The 16,355-nt window shown below is 41.9% G+C and overlaps 1 protein-coding gene across 2 annotated transcripts in view; it reads right to left on the bottom strand.

Annotated features, from left to right (window-relative positions):
* The window catches only part of WWC2 (WW and C2 domain containing 2), a 202,167-nt gene that overhangs the window by 162,503 nt on the left and 23,309 nt on the right, over nt 1-16,355 (bottom strand). Inside the window, exon 1 of one of the 2 annotated variants that reach the window (XM_058669953.1) lies at nt 1,486-1,669. The exons of the other annotated variant lie outside the window; for it this stretch is intronic. Coding sequence (XP_058525936.1) covers nt 1,486-1,499 — 14 coding nt within the window. The 5' untranslated portion in view covers nt 1,500-1,669. Of the gene's footprint in view, nt 1-1,485; nt 1,670-16,355 lie in introns of those variants that run through there. 2 annotated transcript variants of the gene reach the window in all.

Below are 16,355 nucleotides of genomic sequence, written 5' to 3' on the forward strand. Positions count from 1 at the left end.
GTTAAAGAGTGAGAGGGAGAGAGAGAGAAATCTTCCCATCCACTGGTTCACTGCCCAAATGGCTACAATAGACAGTGCTGGCTAAACTGAGGCCAGAATCCTGAAATTCTGCAGGATTCTGGAATTCCATTCAATCTCCTACCTGGGTTCAAGGGCACAAGCACTTGGTCCATCTTCTTCTGCTTTCCCAAGCACATTAACAGGGAGATGGATTGGAAATGGAACAGCTGGGACTCAAACCAGCACCATGTGGGATGCTGGCATCACAGGTGACAGCTTAACTCACTACCCTACAATGCCAGCCCCTATGTTTAGGATTCCAAGTCATGAATGTTTCTTCCCATTTGTTTAAATATTGCTTGATTTCGTTCATTAACATTCTTGGAGTTTTCAGAACATAACCTCAACACATGGTTGGTTAAGTTTCTATCTAAATAGTTCCTTTTTTGAGGCTATTATAATGGTACTGTTTCAATTTTCATTTCCAATTGTCCACTGCCATCTTATGAAAACAGTTAGTATATATACATACTCCATACTCAACGAGACAGAGCTCAACTCCCCAAACCCTGAGTATGGGCTCTTGATAGTGAGCCAGGAGTACAGTGGAAAAAGCTAAAGACACTACCTTAGCCAAACTAAGGTCAACATCAGCAGGGATAAGTCTAACAGCACTGCCTGTGCTAACTGTGGTAGATGACAGGTTAGGGAACCAGGGATATATTATCAGACCAGCTGAAAGTATGATATATTGTATTCTTTGTATACCTTGCAAAAGCGCTCTCTCATTCCAGATGGTATGCTGTAATTGTCACTAGCAGGTCTAACAAGATGCTTCCCTTTCTGTGATTAATGAAGTCAGTAATACCTTCTTCATCAGATACACAAAGATGTAGGCCAAAAACTAGTGTCCCTAATATCTGCATTAGTTAGCAGCCTTTACTTCAAGCTCTGTACCTGCTACTATAGTATAAAAACTCCAAGAAGCAGAATTTTCCATATATCACTATCCACGAAGCTTCCCAAATTCTATGACAATTCAATAAACAGTTTCCATAGAAAAACAGTTCATTTGTCACCAGAGCTTTTAGAATGTATGACTCTGGCAACAGACCAAATACCACAGAGTGAGTACACATGAGAGTTCTAACAGAAAGTGGAACTCCATGCCTTGACAGTGTTGACACAAATACCTTTGCTAAGGGTATTCCAAAAGCAAAACCTGATTCCCACCAGCCCTGCTTCTTCAGGCTCCTGTATATAGGATGGTAAGATACTTCAGTGAAGAGCCTGCAATGAGGGAGAAAAATTCCAGCTTGAACTATGAGAAGGCAAATGTAGCACAAAAGCTTTGTTTCCTATACTAGATGCCAAGGGAGCCAGAGAACTTCCACCAAACATCAGAATGGCACCTGATAAGCTAACTCTAAGAAACTGAAAGAGCTTCTTCTAGCCTCTTTCTCTTTTTGCAAATTAATTACCAACCTGTTTTTAGTCATTCCCAAGGAAAAGGTAGGACTTCCGATCTTGATTAATCTAGACCAGCCTCTGTGGCATTGAGGTTGGGTTATCAAACCCTTCAAGGGCTCATTACACAATGTCCATTTACTCTGTTTTTCACTGCCCTGTAGGTCTCACATTGTGTGCCCTTTTTCCAGAGGCTCTTAATGGCTTTATTTATACCCTTAAAAATCTCTCAGCATACTGACTGTGCTTTGTGATGAAAGATTCCAAAATGATCAGCTTCTGAAGCTTCCACTCTGCTCACCCACCAAACTCATTCCAGGTTTCAACTGTTCAGGAAAGTCAGAATTATTCAAGTACAATTAAATACTATAAAATTTATTCCTTGAGGGTACAATTCTATTCATGCATATTGCTGTGAAACCACCACTACAATCAAGATACAGGGCATTTATTTCCACGCCCTCCAAAACTTGCTGCCTCTGCCTAAATACTCAATCAACTGCTTCCTCTATCCCTGGCAGTGGCTGATCTGTGCTCTGATCCTATGGTTTTCTTTTTTCAAGAATGTTCTATCAAACTGAATCACAGTGTACAGCCTCTTGAATGTGCTCTCCTTCACTTAGCTTGGGTATCCTCACCATAGGGGAAGGACGAGGGTGACATTGCCCCTCTGGGTATGAAAATGTTCTCAAGGTCTACAAAGGCCTCAAGATATTATAAGACGTAGGTGCTTCATCAGGTCAGAACACTTCAACATTCAACACCCTATCTACAACAGTTAACCTTCATAAGAGGAAAGGACAATTAGCAAGGGGCAAGGATCATCTATACAGGCTGAGCAGGTAATCATAAAACAGTTGAGGAAAACTAATTTATAATAATACATTTGAGATTCATCCATGTTGTTGAATGTATCAACAGTTTGTTCCTTTTATTACTGAGTACTCAGTAACAGACATAATTCTGTCTTTCAAATAAACTAATTAAAATTAAAAGCAAAGAAAAATATCTTGCTCTAAGAATAACCTACAAGACCTTAATCTAAATCATGCCTAAGTCTACAGCCTTTTTTTTAATCAATTTATTTTTATTTCAAAGACAGAGTTACAGAAAGAGGAGAGACACTTCCAAATGGCTGCAACAGTCAGAGCTGGGCCCATCCAAATCCAGGAACCAGGAGTTCTTCTGAGTCTCCCACATGCATGCAGGGGCCCAAGGACTTGGGTTCTTCTTCATTGACTCTCCACCATCAGCAGGGAGTTGGATCATAAGTAGAGCCATGGGGACTCAAAGCAGCGTCCACATGGGATGCTGGCGCCACCACCTTCTCCCCTTTTATCCTTCCCTTTCACTCTTCCCCACCTCACTTCCCTCTCTTCTCGTTTCATGCATCCATCCATGCATTCACTGAATTCTTCCAAGGACCAAGTTTCACCTGATCAGACATCTTGCACATGCTTTTCCCCGTCTCCCACATGCCTTTATAACTAACCATTATCACCCTCCAGGCTTGCACATAAGTGCTATTCCCTCAGCTCCACAGGAAGTTTTCCTGGCTCCCAGGGAAAGTCAGTGTCACCTCATATACTGTCATTACTCCCTGCACTTCGCTTCAGCATACGCAGATGCTCAAAACAAAACTTCCTTTCATGTCTATTTACACAGCTAGATGCTGAACTCCACAAGGACAGTGCTGGGTCCATTTCATTGGAGTCTAGCATTTAGGAGGGCAACCAGAATGAGTGTGTCTTCAGGGAAATGGGAACGTGATGTGTAATCTGGGGAGACAGAAAGGGTTTCAGCACACTTCGCAGCTGGCTCACTGAATAACTACAAGGTCCAATGAAGAGACCTGGCTAGGTCTCAGCCTGCCACCATATGGTTATGTCCCTCAACACCCCCAGAAAATTACTTTTTAAACCCCTTTGCAAAATGAACTGTCACATCTGCCTCTCAAAGTTGGTCTAAAGGACCACACAAGGCACCAAAGAAATGAGGCACACAGTGTCCTGCAGAAGCCCAGCAATGACTGCAACACCTACATGGCTTGCTTCCATTTAACAGACTGTTCCTTCAACAACTCTAACAGAAAAACCAAGGCACAAAAAGACAAAAATATAAAGTAAACATACTTGGAAATGGAAACGAATATCACAGCGAACAAGGCAACTGCAGGAGTAGCCGAAGAAGCCTACACTTAGACATTTCCAGGCAAGAGAATAAGGGACACTAGAAGCATAAAAAAGGCAAGACAGAAACCTGGCAGCTGTGCCCTCCACTGAAAGAGAAGGAGGACGTGATCTCAGCACAGACCAAGTGGTTCTGCAGCCAGCACCGGAGACCAAACAATGGCAGAGCTGGCTCTACAGTAACAGCCGTCAGTGACACAAATGCTAGCTTTCTCTAGTGTATGGCCAGGAGTATAAACAGGGCTAAGTTAAACTTCACGAGAAAATGAACATCTGCAGAGAATGGTAAGAGAACAAGAACATGAACATCTGACACATTAGTATAAAACAAAGTCATCTAGTCTGTACACTATCAAGCATTAAAAAGGGCAGCAACACAAATTTTTGGCAGCAAGGATGACAACACAACTTACAAGACAGTCTACTGCATGCACACTAGGATCCAGTTGGGTGCTGGTTTGTTCCCCGGCTGCTCCACTTCCCATCCAGCTCCCTGTTTGTGGCCTGCAAAAGCACTCAATGAAGACCCAAATCCTTGGGACCCTGCACCTGCGTGAGAGACCTGGAAGAAGCTCCTGGATCCTGACTTCGGATCAGCTCAGCTCTGGCCATCATAATCACTTGGGGAGTGAATCAACAGACAGAAGATCTTTCTGTCTCTCCTTCTTTCTGTAAATCTGACTTGGTATTATGGAATAATTTCATTAAAGATAGCCTGCTGTATTCTTTTTTTTTTTTTAGATTTATTTTTATTTGAAAGGCAGACCTACAGAGAGAAGGAGACAGACAGACAGATCTTCTGTCTGCTGATTCGCTCCCCAAGTGACCACAATGGCTACAGCTGAGCCAATCCACAGCCAGGAGCTTCTTCAGGGTCTCCACATAGGCACAGGGTCCCAAGGCCTTGGGCCATCCTCCACTGTGTTCCCAAACCACAATCAGGGAACTAAATGAAAAGTGGAGCAGCTGGGACACAAACTGGTACCCATAAGGGATCCTAGTGCTTGCAAGGCAAGGATTCAGCCACTGACTCATTGTGCCCGGCCCCTACTGCATTCTTCAACAACTGAATTAGCTCATTAGCAGGAAGAAGGTGCACATCTTATGGTTGTGTAAACTTGTTCTATCTCTCCCACAGAAGTTGGAACTTCCTTTCACATGACTAGAAATACTTGTAGATCTTAAGTAAATGACCAGATATTTCCATTTGCAAGTCCTTGTTTAAGCTCATCATCCAGCATGCTCATTAAGAGTAACCCTGCCACATTCAGAGATTTCTGGCTTGGATAGCAAACTATATGCTCAGTCCCACCCAAGAAGTCTCTTCTTCAGGTTTAGCACTCAGCTTTACACCAACCATTCCTCCTGTAACACCATTTCCAGTCCTTCTACTAATTCCTAAGTCCTTAGCTCTGAATGAATTCCAGAGAGCTTCTATCTGTATATGGAATGCAACATTCCAGGTATTGCATCACAGGACAAAAATTTATCCTTCAGATTATGTATTGCCACCCTAGCATTTCTAGAAATGAGCTCACATTCTTTCCTTATATTGAGCCCAAATTATAAGTGCTAAGACATCTCCCCTTGCACTTCCTCTAAGCAATATTGCATTGTGATAGTAGGTCACTAAATTACCAATGGCCTAAATATAAGATTAACAAGTCCATATTCTGCCATGTTCTTCCAAAAAATGCTACACAATACCTTTTTCAGATCTACCATGTCAACTATACAGGACTGTTTTGGGAACATGTCATTTGTAAGTGATATCTGGATGCCATCATGGAAAAAGCCGAATACAGCTGGAAGACTAGAACAGAAGCATTCATTAGTTCATCCACAAATCCATTCAATAACTACAGATTCTAAGGTGGGCATTTGGTCAAGTTGCTAAGATTACAGTTAAGAAGCCTGCATCCCACACTGGACCACCTGGGCTCAATGCCCAGCTCCAGCTCCCAACTCCAGTTTTCCAGTCAATGGGAACCTGGCAAGGCAGCAGGTAACCCCCATTTCCGTGGAGGCCCTGACGAAGTTCCCAGCTCCTAGCTACAGGCACAGCCAACCTCAGCTGTTGCAGACATTTGGGAAGCAAACAAGAGATGACAGTTCTGTCTCTTCCTGCCTCCTAAATCTGTGTAGGTGCCAAACATTGTGCGGATCCTACAGATACAATGCATAACAAAGTGCGAGGTTCTTACCAACCCAGAACTTTGAAAAACACCCATTTTTAACAGGTTGGAAAAGTGAATAGGGAATTAAAAGATGAAGGTGGTAAACAAGAAAGATGTGTGATAGCACGAGCCAAGAAAAGAAACATCTTGCTGAGGAGAGGGTCAAAGAGGACCCTGAGAGCTGAGGTCAAGGAAATGACAATGGTAGAAATGTCCCTGGGAGATCTGCAATGAAAAGGCAATGAGGGTGTTATTCAATACATAAGTAATGTTGGGGAAATATTTTATGGACAATGTGAAGATTAAATAAATAAAATAATTCTTTTTAAACTACCAGGAAAAGTAGGTGAATGTTTCCATAATCTTCACAGAGATTATCTTTTATACTACATAAAACCCAAAAGCAAAAAATTCAAAACATTAAATACATAAAACTCCATAAATCTAAATGAAAAATATGTAGCACATCATATCCAGCTGATTATTCTACTTACTTAAATAAGAATTTCCATAAATCAACAGAACACACATACACACACAAGAGGAGCTGGCATTATAGCATAGCATCTGAAGTAACCTCCTGCAGCACCAACATCCCACATGAGCAGCAATTGGAGTCATGGCTGCTCCATGTCCAGTCCAGCTCCCTGCACCCATGAGGAAGCCCCCATTGAAGCTCCTGGCTCCTGGCTTCAGCCTGGCCCAGCCCTAGCTGTCACAGTCAACTGGAAAATAAATCAGCAGACAGTTGCCCTTCCTCTCCCTCTATTCCTCTCTTCCTGCCTCCCCCTTACTTGTGCATGTATGTGTCTCTGTGTGCAACCCTGCCTTCAAAAATACATATATAAACTTTTGGGTCTGGCACAGTGGCCTAATGGCTAAAGTCCTCACCTTGAATACACTGGGATCCCATATGGGCACTGGTTCTAATCCTGGCAGCCCTACTTCCCATCCAGCTCATGCTTGTGGCCTGGGAAAGCAGTCGAAGACAGCCCAAAGCATTGGGATCCTGCACACATGTGGGGGACCCAGAAAAGCTCCTAGCTCCTGGCTCCTGGCTTCAGACTGGCACAGCTCCGGCTGTTGCAGCCGCTTGGGGAGTGAATCATCAGATGGAAGATCATCCCCTCTGTCTCTCCTCCTCTCTAAATATATCTGACTTTCAATTTTTTAAAAAAAGGTTTTATATATATATATATATATATATATATATATATATATATATATATATATATATATATATATATAAACTTTTAAAATATATGAATAACTGCAGTGGAGAACCAAGGCAATAGCTTAACCAAGCATTCAAAGCTAGCATCATGAAGGAAGAGCATACCGATGTGACATCCACACCAAAAACATCACAAAGTCTCATGATCGAGATGTACAGGCTAACATCTAATCATGAGGTGGCAACAGACAGACCCACAGAGGAACTGCTATAAAGCAATTGACGTGTACTCCTTAGAAATGACAAGTCAAGGGGATGACATGGGGAAACGGATCATATGTGCTTTTTTTTTTTGTATGTGCTTTTGATGAGAGGAAACAAAGAAACATGACAACAAGAGAAGGCTGGAGGACACAGCAAGTCTCAAGGACGCCACAGGATTCAGATTATGCGGAAGAGGGACAGAGTGCCAGGCTGGGGAGCAAACTGCCTAAAATGGTGTGTTCACAGACACCAGAAAACCAGCAAAACAAACAAACCACTCTGAGAAAGGGACTGTGTCCTGAAGAAAGATCAAGGTGAAGCCAGCAGGGGCCCCACCCTGCTTCTGTGACACCCAAGGAGGCAACCATTTAAAACGTGCCCCTGGCCTCACCTCACCGAGGTGCCTTCCTTATCCTAGTTCAGCTGTAGAAGTGGACAAACCTGACACTTCTCACCTCACCAAATGTGGAAGTCTTTTGTTGTTGTTATATTAATTACTAAAAGCACAAACTACCTCCACATACTGAAAATGTGCATAGAAAAAATAAAATGCAGATTTAATAGACAGCAAAGATTGGTTTTAGCTAATGAGTAAGACACCTTCATCCCATATGTGAGTCCCTGGGTTCAATACTGCATTCTGGATGCTGACTCCAGCTTACACTAATGTAGACCAGGGAGGCACAGTGATAGTTCAAGTAACAGGGTTCTTACTGCTATGCAAATAGCCTGGATTGAGGGACAACTCCTGGCTTTGGCAAAATCAGTCCATCCATCCGTCCCGTCCTTCCTTTTTCTCTCTATCTCTCTCTCTCTCTCACACACACACACACACACAATACCCCTTAAATTAAGGAAACTCAAATCTTTCCATGCATTCGTCAAGCATTCTATTACCTTCCATTTTCTTACATGTTTTCTGATTTACTCAAGTGTATCTTTCTCTGTGCCCGTAAAATAGGTAGTTTTTTAAAAACCACAAAGCCTAAAAGATGTTTATGTCTGTAACAACAGGATGTGAGAATTGGTCATTTGTCACTTTTGCCTTTAGATGGTAAAACTGTATATATTAGGGGCCAATACAACGACTCAACTGGCTAATCCTCCACCTCCAAGCAGCAGCATCCTGTACGGGTGCTGATTCGTGTCCCAGGTACCTAACTTTCCATCTAGCTCCTGGCTTATGATCTGGTTCAAGTCCTCGGGCCCTGGAGGACGGACACTCCTGGCTCTTGGCTCCTAGATTTGGATTGGCTCAGCACCAGCTGCCGCAGCCATGTGGAGAGTAGCCCAGCAGATGGAAGATCTTTCTGTGTCTCTCCCTCTCTTTGTGAATCTGCCATTCCAATATAAATAAATAAATAAATCTTTTACAAAATGTATATTACAGACAGCTGTCGTAACAGACCCTTTCACACCCTCTGCGACAGAAAAGTGCTATTTCAATGTCAGAGTAGATTGTTTCCTTTGTGTAAGTCTTGACCACAGGCATATGCATCCATACATGCTATATACCTTCTTTTATGGGACTGTAAAACTTTTAACACAAATGACAAACTACTAGGATGTATAAAGGGTCTTTACAAAGTTCACAGAGATTATGGGTACTGGTTGGAGTCCCAGCTGCTCCACTTCCAACCCAGCTCCTAATGTTCCTGAGAAAAGCAGTAGACAATGGCCCAAATGTTTGGCACCCTGTGTCTACATGGGAGACCCAAAGAATCTCCTGGCTCCTAACTCCTGGCTTTTGATTGGCCCATCTCTGGTCTTCTGGGGAGTGCACGAATGAATGGAAGATCTCTGTGTAAGTCTACCTTTCAAATAAATAAAACTGTAAAAGAACTTACATATGTTGGTATTGATGAGGTATTATTTGTAACAAAAATAAAAACTGGGGCCTGCACAGTTTAGTGGTTTAAGTCCTTGCCTTGCGCACATTACGATCCCATATGGGCATTGGTTCTAGTCCCGGCAGCTCCACTTCCCATCCAGCTCCCTACTGTGGTATGGGAAAGCAGTTGAGGACAGCCCAAAGCCTTGGGACTCTGTACCCTCATGGGAGACTCAGAGAAGGCTCCGGGCTCCTGGCTTCGGCTCGGTTCAGGCCGTTGAGGCCGCTTGGGGAGTGAATCAGCAGATGGAGGATCTTTCTCTCTGTCTCTCCTCCTCTCTGTATATCTGACTTTCCAATTAAAATAAATAAATCTCTTTAAAAAAATTGGAGGAACATGAATATCTAAAAATCAAAAAATAGTTAAGAAAGGTTTACTATCTCCACAAAGTAAGACATATCAATAGGCATTTGAATGAAACATCTCTAAGACATACTGAAATTTTTTTAAAAAATTAAGGTGCAAAATAGTATTGTACCTGTGCTAAAACTAAAAGGAAAGACTTAGGTAGAAGCAGGCCCATACACTGGGTCTGAAGGTGCAAAGACAACATCTGGGAGAATAAATGAAGTGGTGACAGATATCCCCTTGGGGAAGGAGACTTTTGAGAATCTTTGTTCATTTGAATTATGTTAATGCAAAAAAATTTATTACGTGTTCAAAAATAACATAAAATAATGCTAGTTGAGTCTGTTTTGCTAAGCAAAGGGTCATCTTCTGCAACTCAGCAGGCTGGTGAAGAGAGAACTGCATGCTTGCCCTGGAGGCCGAAAGCCACGGTAAGAGGAGAGCTGGAGGGACCAGGGAAGGAAGTAAAGTCAGACCAAGTAGCAGAACCTTTAAATCTAAACAGACAAGTAAGCAAGTGCAATCAGGAGAGCAACACAAAGAACACACACACACCTACACCTCATGGCCTTACAGTAACAAGTCAGGCATCAAAGTGCCAAGGAGAGCTCACAGCAACTATTTTATAAGATCGATTTAGGGGACAACACAGTGGCGTAGCAGTCTCATGTTCCTCCTGCAGGGCTGGCATCCCATGTGAGTGCTAAATCTAATTCCAGTTGTTCCACTTCCCATTCAGCTCCCTGCTGCTTATGGCCTGAGAAAGCAGGGGAGGATGGTCCAAAGCCTGGGTGCCTGTACCCACATGGAAGACCCAGAAGAAGCTTCTGGCTCCTGATTTTGGATCAGCTCAGCTCCGGCCACTGTGATCGTTTGGGGAATGAACCAGTGGACTGAAGATATTTCTCTCTGCCTCTCCCTCTCTCTGTGTCACTCCGACTTTCAAATAAAATAACTCTTAAAAGAAATGATAATTTGTATTTCTATGCATTATAATAAATGTATGGCAATCAAGGTGATACTTATATAAGTGTATACCAATTCCTAGATATCCCTCAGGTGAAAGTACTGAAAAACACCCCCCAAAAACGTCATTCCAACCTTCACAAGGTAGACTGGTAGCCGGGTGGTAGGAGAAGGTGTTGAGGTAATTCTTGTTAAATGGATCCAAAGTTCTGGCTTTCAATCATGGAAATATCCAGAGATCTATGACCTTTTCTCAATGTAATACTGGTACAGTTGATGGAGCAGGCATTGTGGCACAGAGAGATAAGCTTCTGTTTGGGACACCCACAAGCTCAAAATAGTGTCTGGGATTGAGCCTTCCAGTTTCCTCCTAACATACACCCTAGGAGGCAGCAGATAAAGGCCCAATTACTTGAGTACTGGCCACCCCCATGACACCTGAACGGAGTTCCTGGCTACTAGTTTCACACTGGCTCAGCACCAGCTGCCTCAGCCGTTTGAGGAACAAGTCAGCAGATGGAAGATTAGTCCATATCTCTCTCTCTCTCTCTCTCTCTCTCTCTCTCTGCTTTTCAAATAATTTTTTCAAATAAAGTTTTTTAAAATTAGAGTGGTAAATTTTGCCCTGTTTCTTGACCACAGTTAAAAAAAGAAGCTACAAAAACAAGCCCTCAATAAATAACTAGGGCATCATTATGAAAGTCAATTCTGAGAGTAGAATGGATCATAACCTATAAAGATGCTAAAACGTTAAAATTTTACTGATATAAAATGAGAGAAAATAATAGAAGAAAAGGAGGCAAGTTGGTACACATGCACCCACCACTTTAGATCTGGTACACTTGCTACAGTCAGACCACGTAACTAACCTAAAGAATTTCTCGGGGTCAGCATTGTGGGGTTACAGTAGGTTAAGTCGTTCCCAGAGAGGACAACATGTCATCGGGGCACCAGTTCATGTCCTGGCATTTCCCTGCTAATGTGCTTGGGAAAGCAGCAAAAGATGGCCAAGTGCATGAGTTCCTGCTACCCATGTGGGACCTGGAGAAAGCTCCTGACTTCGGCGTGGCCGGGCCCTGGCTACTAAAGTCAGTGGGAGAGTGAGTCAGCAGATGGAAGATGTCCCTGTGGTACTCTGTCTTGGTCAGTAAAGTTGTCTTTCAAAGAAATAAATAGATAAATAGATAGAAAAAAAAAGAGAGAGAGAGAGAGAGAGAGAGAGAGAGAGAAAGAAAAGGAAAAAGAAAGGGAGGAAGGAAGGAAGGAAGGAAGGAAGGAAGGAAGGAAGGAAGGAAAGAAGGAAAGAAGGAGGTTCTCAGGAAGACCCAATGTAATCAATAATTTCCAACAAGAGAATGAATTCTTTTAAAAAAATATCAGCACTTTGAGAAAAGGTGAAACTTTTTCAAAACAAATAATAAAAACACTAGCCTTGGTAGGCCACAAACTCTGCCTCTCTTCTCAATTTTGTCATTAGTGTAACAGTAGACAATTACACAAATGATTGAACATGAATGGCAGTATCCCAATAAAACTTCTTTAATGAACACTGAAACCTGAATTTCATACAATTTCACCCATCACAAGATATTATTCTTCAGATTTTCCTTCAACCATGGAAAAACATAAAACTCCCGCTTAGGTCACAGGCCCTAGCAAAAGAGGTATGGGCAGGGTCTGTCCACCAACACATACAATTTTTCAGGCACCTTTTCTCAACACCGGCCTTAGAAAATCCGTTCTCATCTAAACAAAAGAAGAAAGATAACTTTAAGCTTACATGATGTTCCTTACAGCGAATGCCTTATATTTTAAACAGGACAGCTAGTCAATACTTAAATTATTTCATCTAGCAAAGCAAAAAGGCATAGATACTAGAAACACGGTCTCTACTGACAACAGATCACAGACATTTTTCTACCTGTGTAATAGGTAACACTTACCTTCCCTCCAAAAAAGACCTATGACAACAATTTTATTATTTTCCTCTAAAAATTACTTTTCAACATGTGTTCTCCTTGCCTACATCCTACTTACATTGGAGAAATTTAAGAGAATTCCCTAAAAATCAAAAAGCAGACAAGGTAAAATATTAAATACAAATGCAAAGTTGGTGAGCATTAACAATGGTGAACGTTCCACGCTTCAGCCACAAATCTGAAATACTGTCTTTCATAAAGGAGTTTCTTACCTGAATTACAATTTATCAAAAGTACACATAACATACATATAATAAGTTCAAGTGGCCTAGAAAAATAATTATATAAAATTGGAATCTCCCCTCCCTTCCACCTGCCTTTTTACTCTCCAGAATTAACCAATAACAAAGACCGCTTGTTTAAAATGGTTCTCGTTCACCAATGGCAGAATACACGACCGTGCGTTTGTCTTAACCCCAAGGACAACACAGAAGGATCCTTGTCTCTCAATACCCATGCATCTTCTTTTCTTTGTTATCAATTCATACTACTGCATTCTGCTGGTCACGATTTAGTTAACATGAATAAGAGTGCTTTAAAATAAAACTTGCACATACACACACACACGCATAACACCCTTGTAGGCAGCCAATCCAGAATATTTGTAAATAACTGTTTTTCCAGGAAATAGCTCGTTTCCTCATACAAATCAAAAGGAAAATCATCCTTTTCATTTTTACAAACTCCAAGCTATTTATCACTTTACAAGGATTTCAGCATAAACCTGAACAAATGTCATTTTGATGTGTGTAAAGATAAGTCTTCATATTACAAGTACAGTATCATTTCTTATTTTCTGATAATTTAATGCATTCCATTCCCATTGTGACTTTCTTTAAAAAAATCATTAGCAAATAAATTTAAGCTCTTTGAATGAACTATTTAGGAACTGTGGAATCATCACTCTGAATAAACATCAGCATTAAAAATTCAGGCATTGGTATTGCATGGCTCAGCTGGTTAATCCTCCACCTCCAAGCGCCAGCATCCCATATGGGCAACGGTTTGTGTTCTAGCTGCCTCACTTCCCATCCAGCTCCCTGCTTATGGCCTAGCAAACCAGAGGAGGATGACCTAAATTCTTGGGTCCCTGCACTCACATAGGAGCCCTATAACAGGTTTCCAGCTGCTGGCTTCAGATTAGCTCAGATCCAGCCATTGTGGCCACCTGGGGAGTGGGTCAGCAGATGGAAGATCTTTCTGTCTTTCCGTCTTTCTGTAAATCTTTCTTTCCAACAAAAATAAACAAACCTAAAAAAAAAAGAAAAAGAAAAAGAAATCCAGGTGTTAAAGAATAACCTTAGAATAAGAACTGCAAACAGTGGGAAAAAACCTGAACTGGTGAATAAGGGGTATGGGCTCCCATGATTAGCACATTGAATTTCCCCGTCAGGTGCTAATGACTATCCATCCTAAATGCTGTGTGCTCTTTTTATGTTCCCATTCATAACCTAGAATATCTTTGAGAATTAACAAGCTACAAGTACTTGTGTTTGAAAAACTCACATCTTAACAAAAACATAAATTGAATTTACATTTTCAAAATTATGTTTCTAAGTTCTATTTTCAAAATTCAAAATTAAGATTTTTGTTTAAAGGAAAATAGATGTTTCCCAACATACGTGGATGAAGTGCCTGGTCACACAGAGACACAAATTTGAGGAGAAGCCAAAGACCCCCCTGCAAAAGGCAGAGAGCTCAGCCTGTGCTCCCAAAACCACAGAGCGGAAAACCGTGCTTGCTGCCTGCAAACTGTCTGTGTAATAGGAGTTCATTCTCAGTAGCAAGTTGGGGAGAAGGCAAGAATGCAGGGAGAGGACAAAGGATGTCTTCACTGAGCCTGCATTCTCAGAGGGAGGATTAATTACGCTATCACCATAAATCCCTACATGGGGCAGCTCCCAGACCCTATGCCTTTAACTGGGGAGATGGCATCCATCATTCAAATTCTGGAACTCTGTCGAGTTCTGCTCATCCTCAGGGCTGGGGTAATGCTGCTCTCTGTCACTATCACTATCAATTTAGGTAAACACTGTCTGTTTAAATAGCACAATGGAATATTATCCAAAAAAATCACACGACAGAACAAAATAACAAGTCTGAGCCATCGCCAGGAATCAAACATAGACTGAAGTAGGGTGGGAAGCAACAAAACAAACACCGTTCAGAGTAAGAGTGGTCTCTAAGAGTGAGACAAAGTGTTACATACAGAGTAAGAGAGACCACTTCTCAAAAAGGTTTAGGAAAGTTCAGATGAGACATGGGCTTTCCACGCACACCAGCTTCTTTTCCATTGCACACAGCTTCTTTTCGCCACAGCAGGAATCCAGCCAGAAAACTGGCTAAACAGACTGAACGCTTGGCTACTCCAGGGCAGCCTCATAGTCTTGGTTCATTTGAATAGTATTTTAGGAATGTTGTGTCAACATGCACAATGATCATTCATTTCTACTATGTTCTTCTCTTCTCTGTGATAGGATCACATTAACTATTTTGTAAGTAAAACATTCACAACACTCAATGATGAGCTTAACCTAGTAAAACACATATCTTGGTCCACATTTCCTTTAAAAATACAAGGCTAACTTTAATAACTGCTGCACACAGCAACACACAAACAAGACGTTTCACATGCATAATCTAGACACTAGATTAAAATTCACAAACCTGGGTCTCAAGCCAAGTCAAAAACAGAAATAAAGAGTACCAGATGTCCACTTGAATCAGATACAAGGTACACTGGTCAGCTATCATGAAAACAAACATCAAAAAACAACTTGCAGCAGGGATAAAGGATGCCAATATCAACGGTTTGTTCTCTGGCCACTGCTGCAGTGACTACTTAGAACTTTCAGCCTGAGTTTTCCAGTGTTGAGTAAATCAAATGAAAATGCCCCCACACTCCCCTTCCAAATTTCTATCACTTCTCACTCAGAATTAATCTTGACCCTGAATCCAAATCAAACAGATCAAACCAAACTATGTGGCAAAGCAATGAAATATTATTTTTCTCTAAGATTTAGGCTCAGCTCCAAGAGTCCAGGTGAAAAAGAACCCCAGTGAAGGTCTACAATCTGCACATTGGTGGGGACATGGGACTACCTCAGACAACACGGATCATGTGGGAACTGTGCAAAGAATCTGGAAGGCCTGGAACTCCTGCTTCACCAGCCTGAGGAGGCTATTCTTGAACCATCTCCACTGGTTCTCAGCAGGGGGCAGGAGCAGGGAGAGGACAGGTGGCATGGGGTCCCAGAGGCACAGGGACAACGAGAATTCATAATATACTAGATCTCAATCTCTGGAAGAAGTCAGAAGGAGCACAATGAGAATGGGTTTTACCGAAGCAACAAACACACACCAGACATTTCGTGCAGTGGGTCTCAGGAGGAGGAAAGCATAAATACTGAACAAATGAAATCATTGGAGCTGACCAACTTGTGCAGGAAAATAAAGTCTGAAAATAAATAATACTTCAATTTGGGGAGCAAAATTATAGTATACATTTAGTTTAACTACAGGTGCTAAAAACAAATGCCGTAAGAGTTAAAGAAGCACAAGATTATGAGCGGCTGACTTGTTCAAAGGCACGTCAGATGAAGAATCGTCAGCTACCAAAGACAGCCATAACTTCCAAGTTCAGGGCTCCTCTGCGTAGCAGCTACAGGTCGTGCTCTGAGTTAACTGATCTGAACTGAGTTCTGCCCCCACTCCACGGATTTGTGCCCTGAGACTGCTCTCTGAACCTTACTTTCCTAAAAGATGATTTAAGAGCTCACACAGAGTTGAATCCTGGAATGTAACAGTGATAATACGACAGACACACTGTCTGCCCTCAGAGTCTGGGGTCGCTCGGGAAAGGGCAAGGCTCCTTCTTCTCCTCCTCATCTTTGGCACAA

This window comes from Ochotona princeps, chromosome 11 (assembly GCF_030435755.1).
Source record: "Ochotona princeps isolate mOchPri1 chromosome 11, mOchPri1.hap1, whole genome shotgun sequence".
Lineage (NCBI taxonomy): Eukaryota > Metazoa > Chordata > Mammalia > Lagomorpha > Ochotonidae > Ochotona > Ochotona princeps.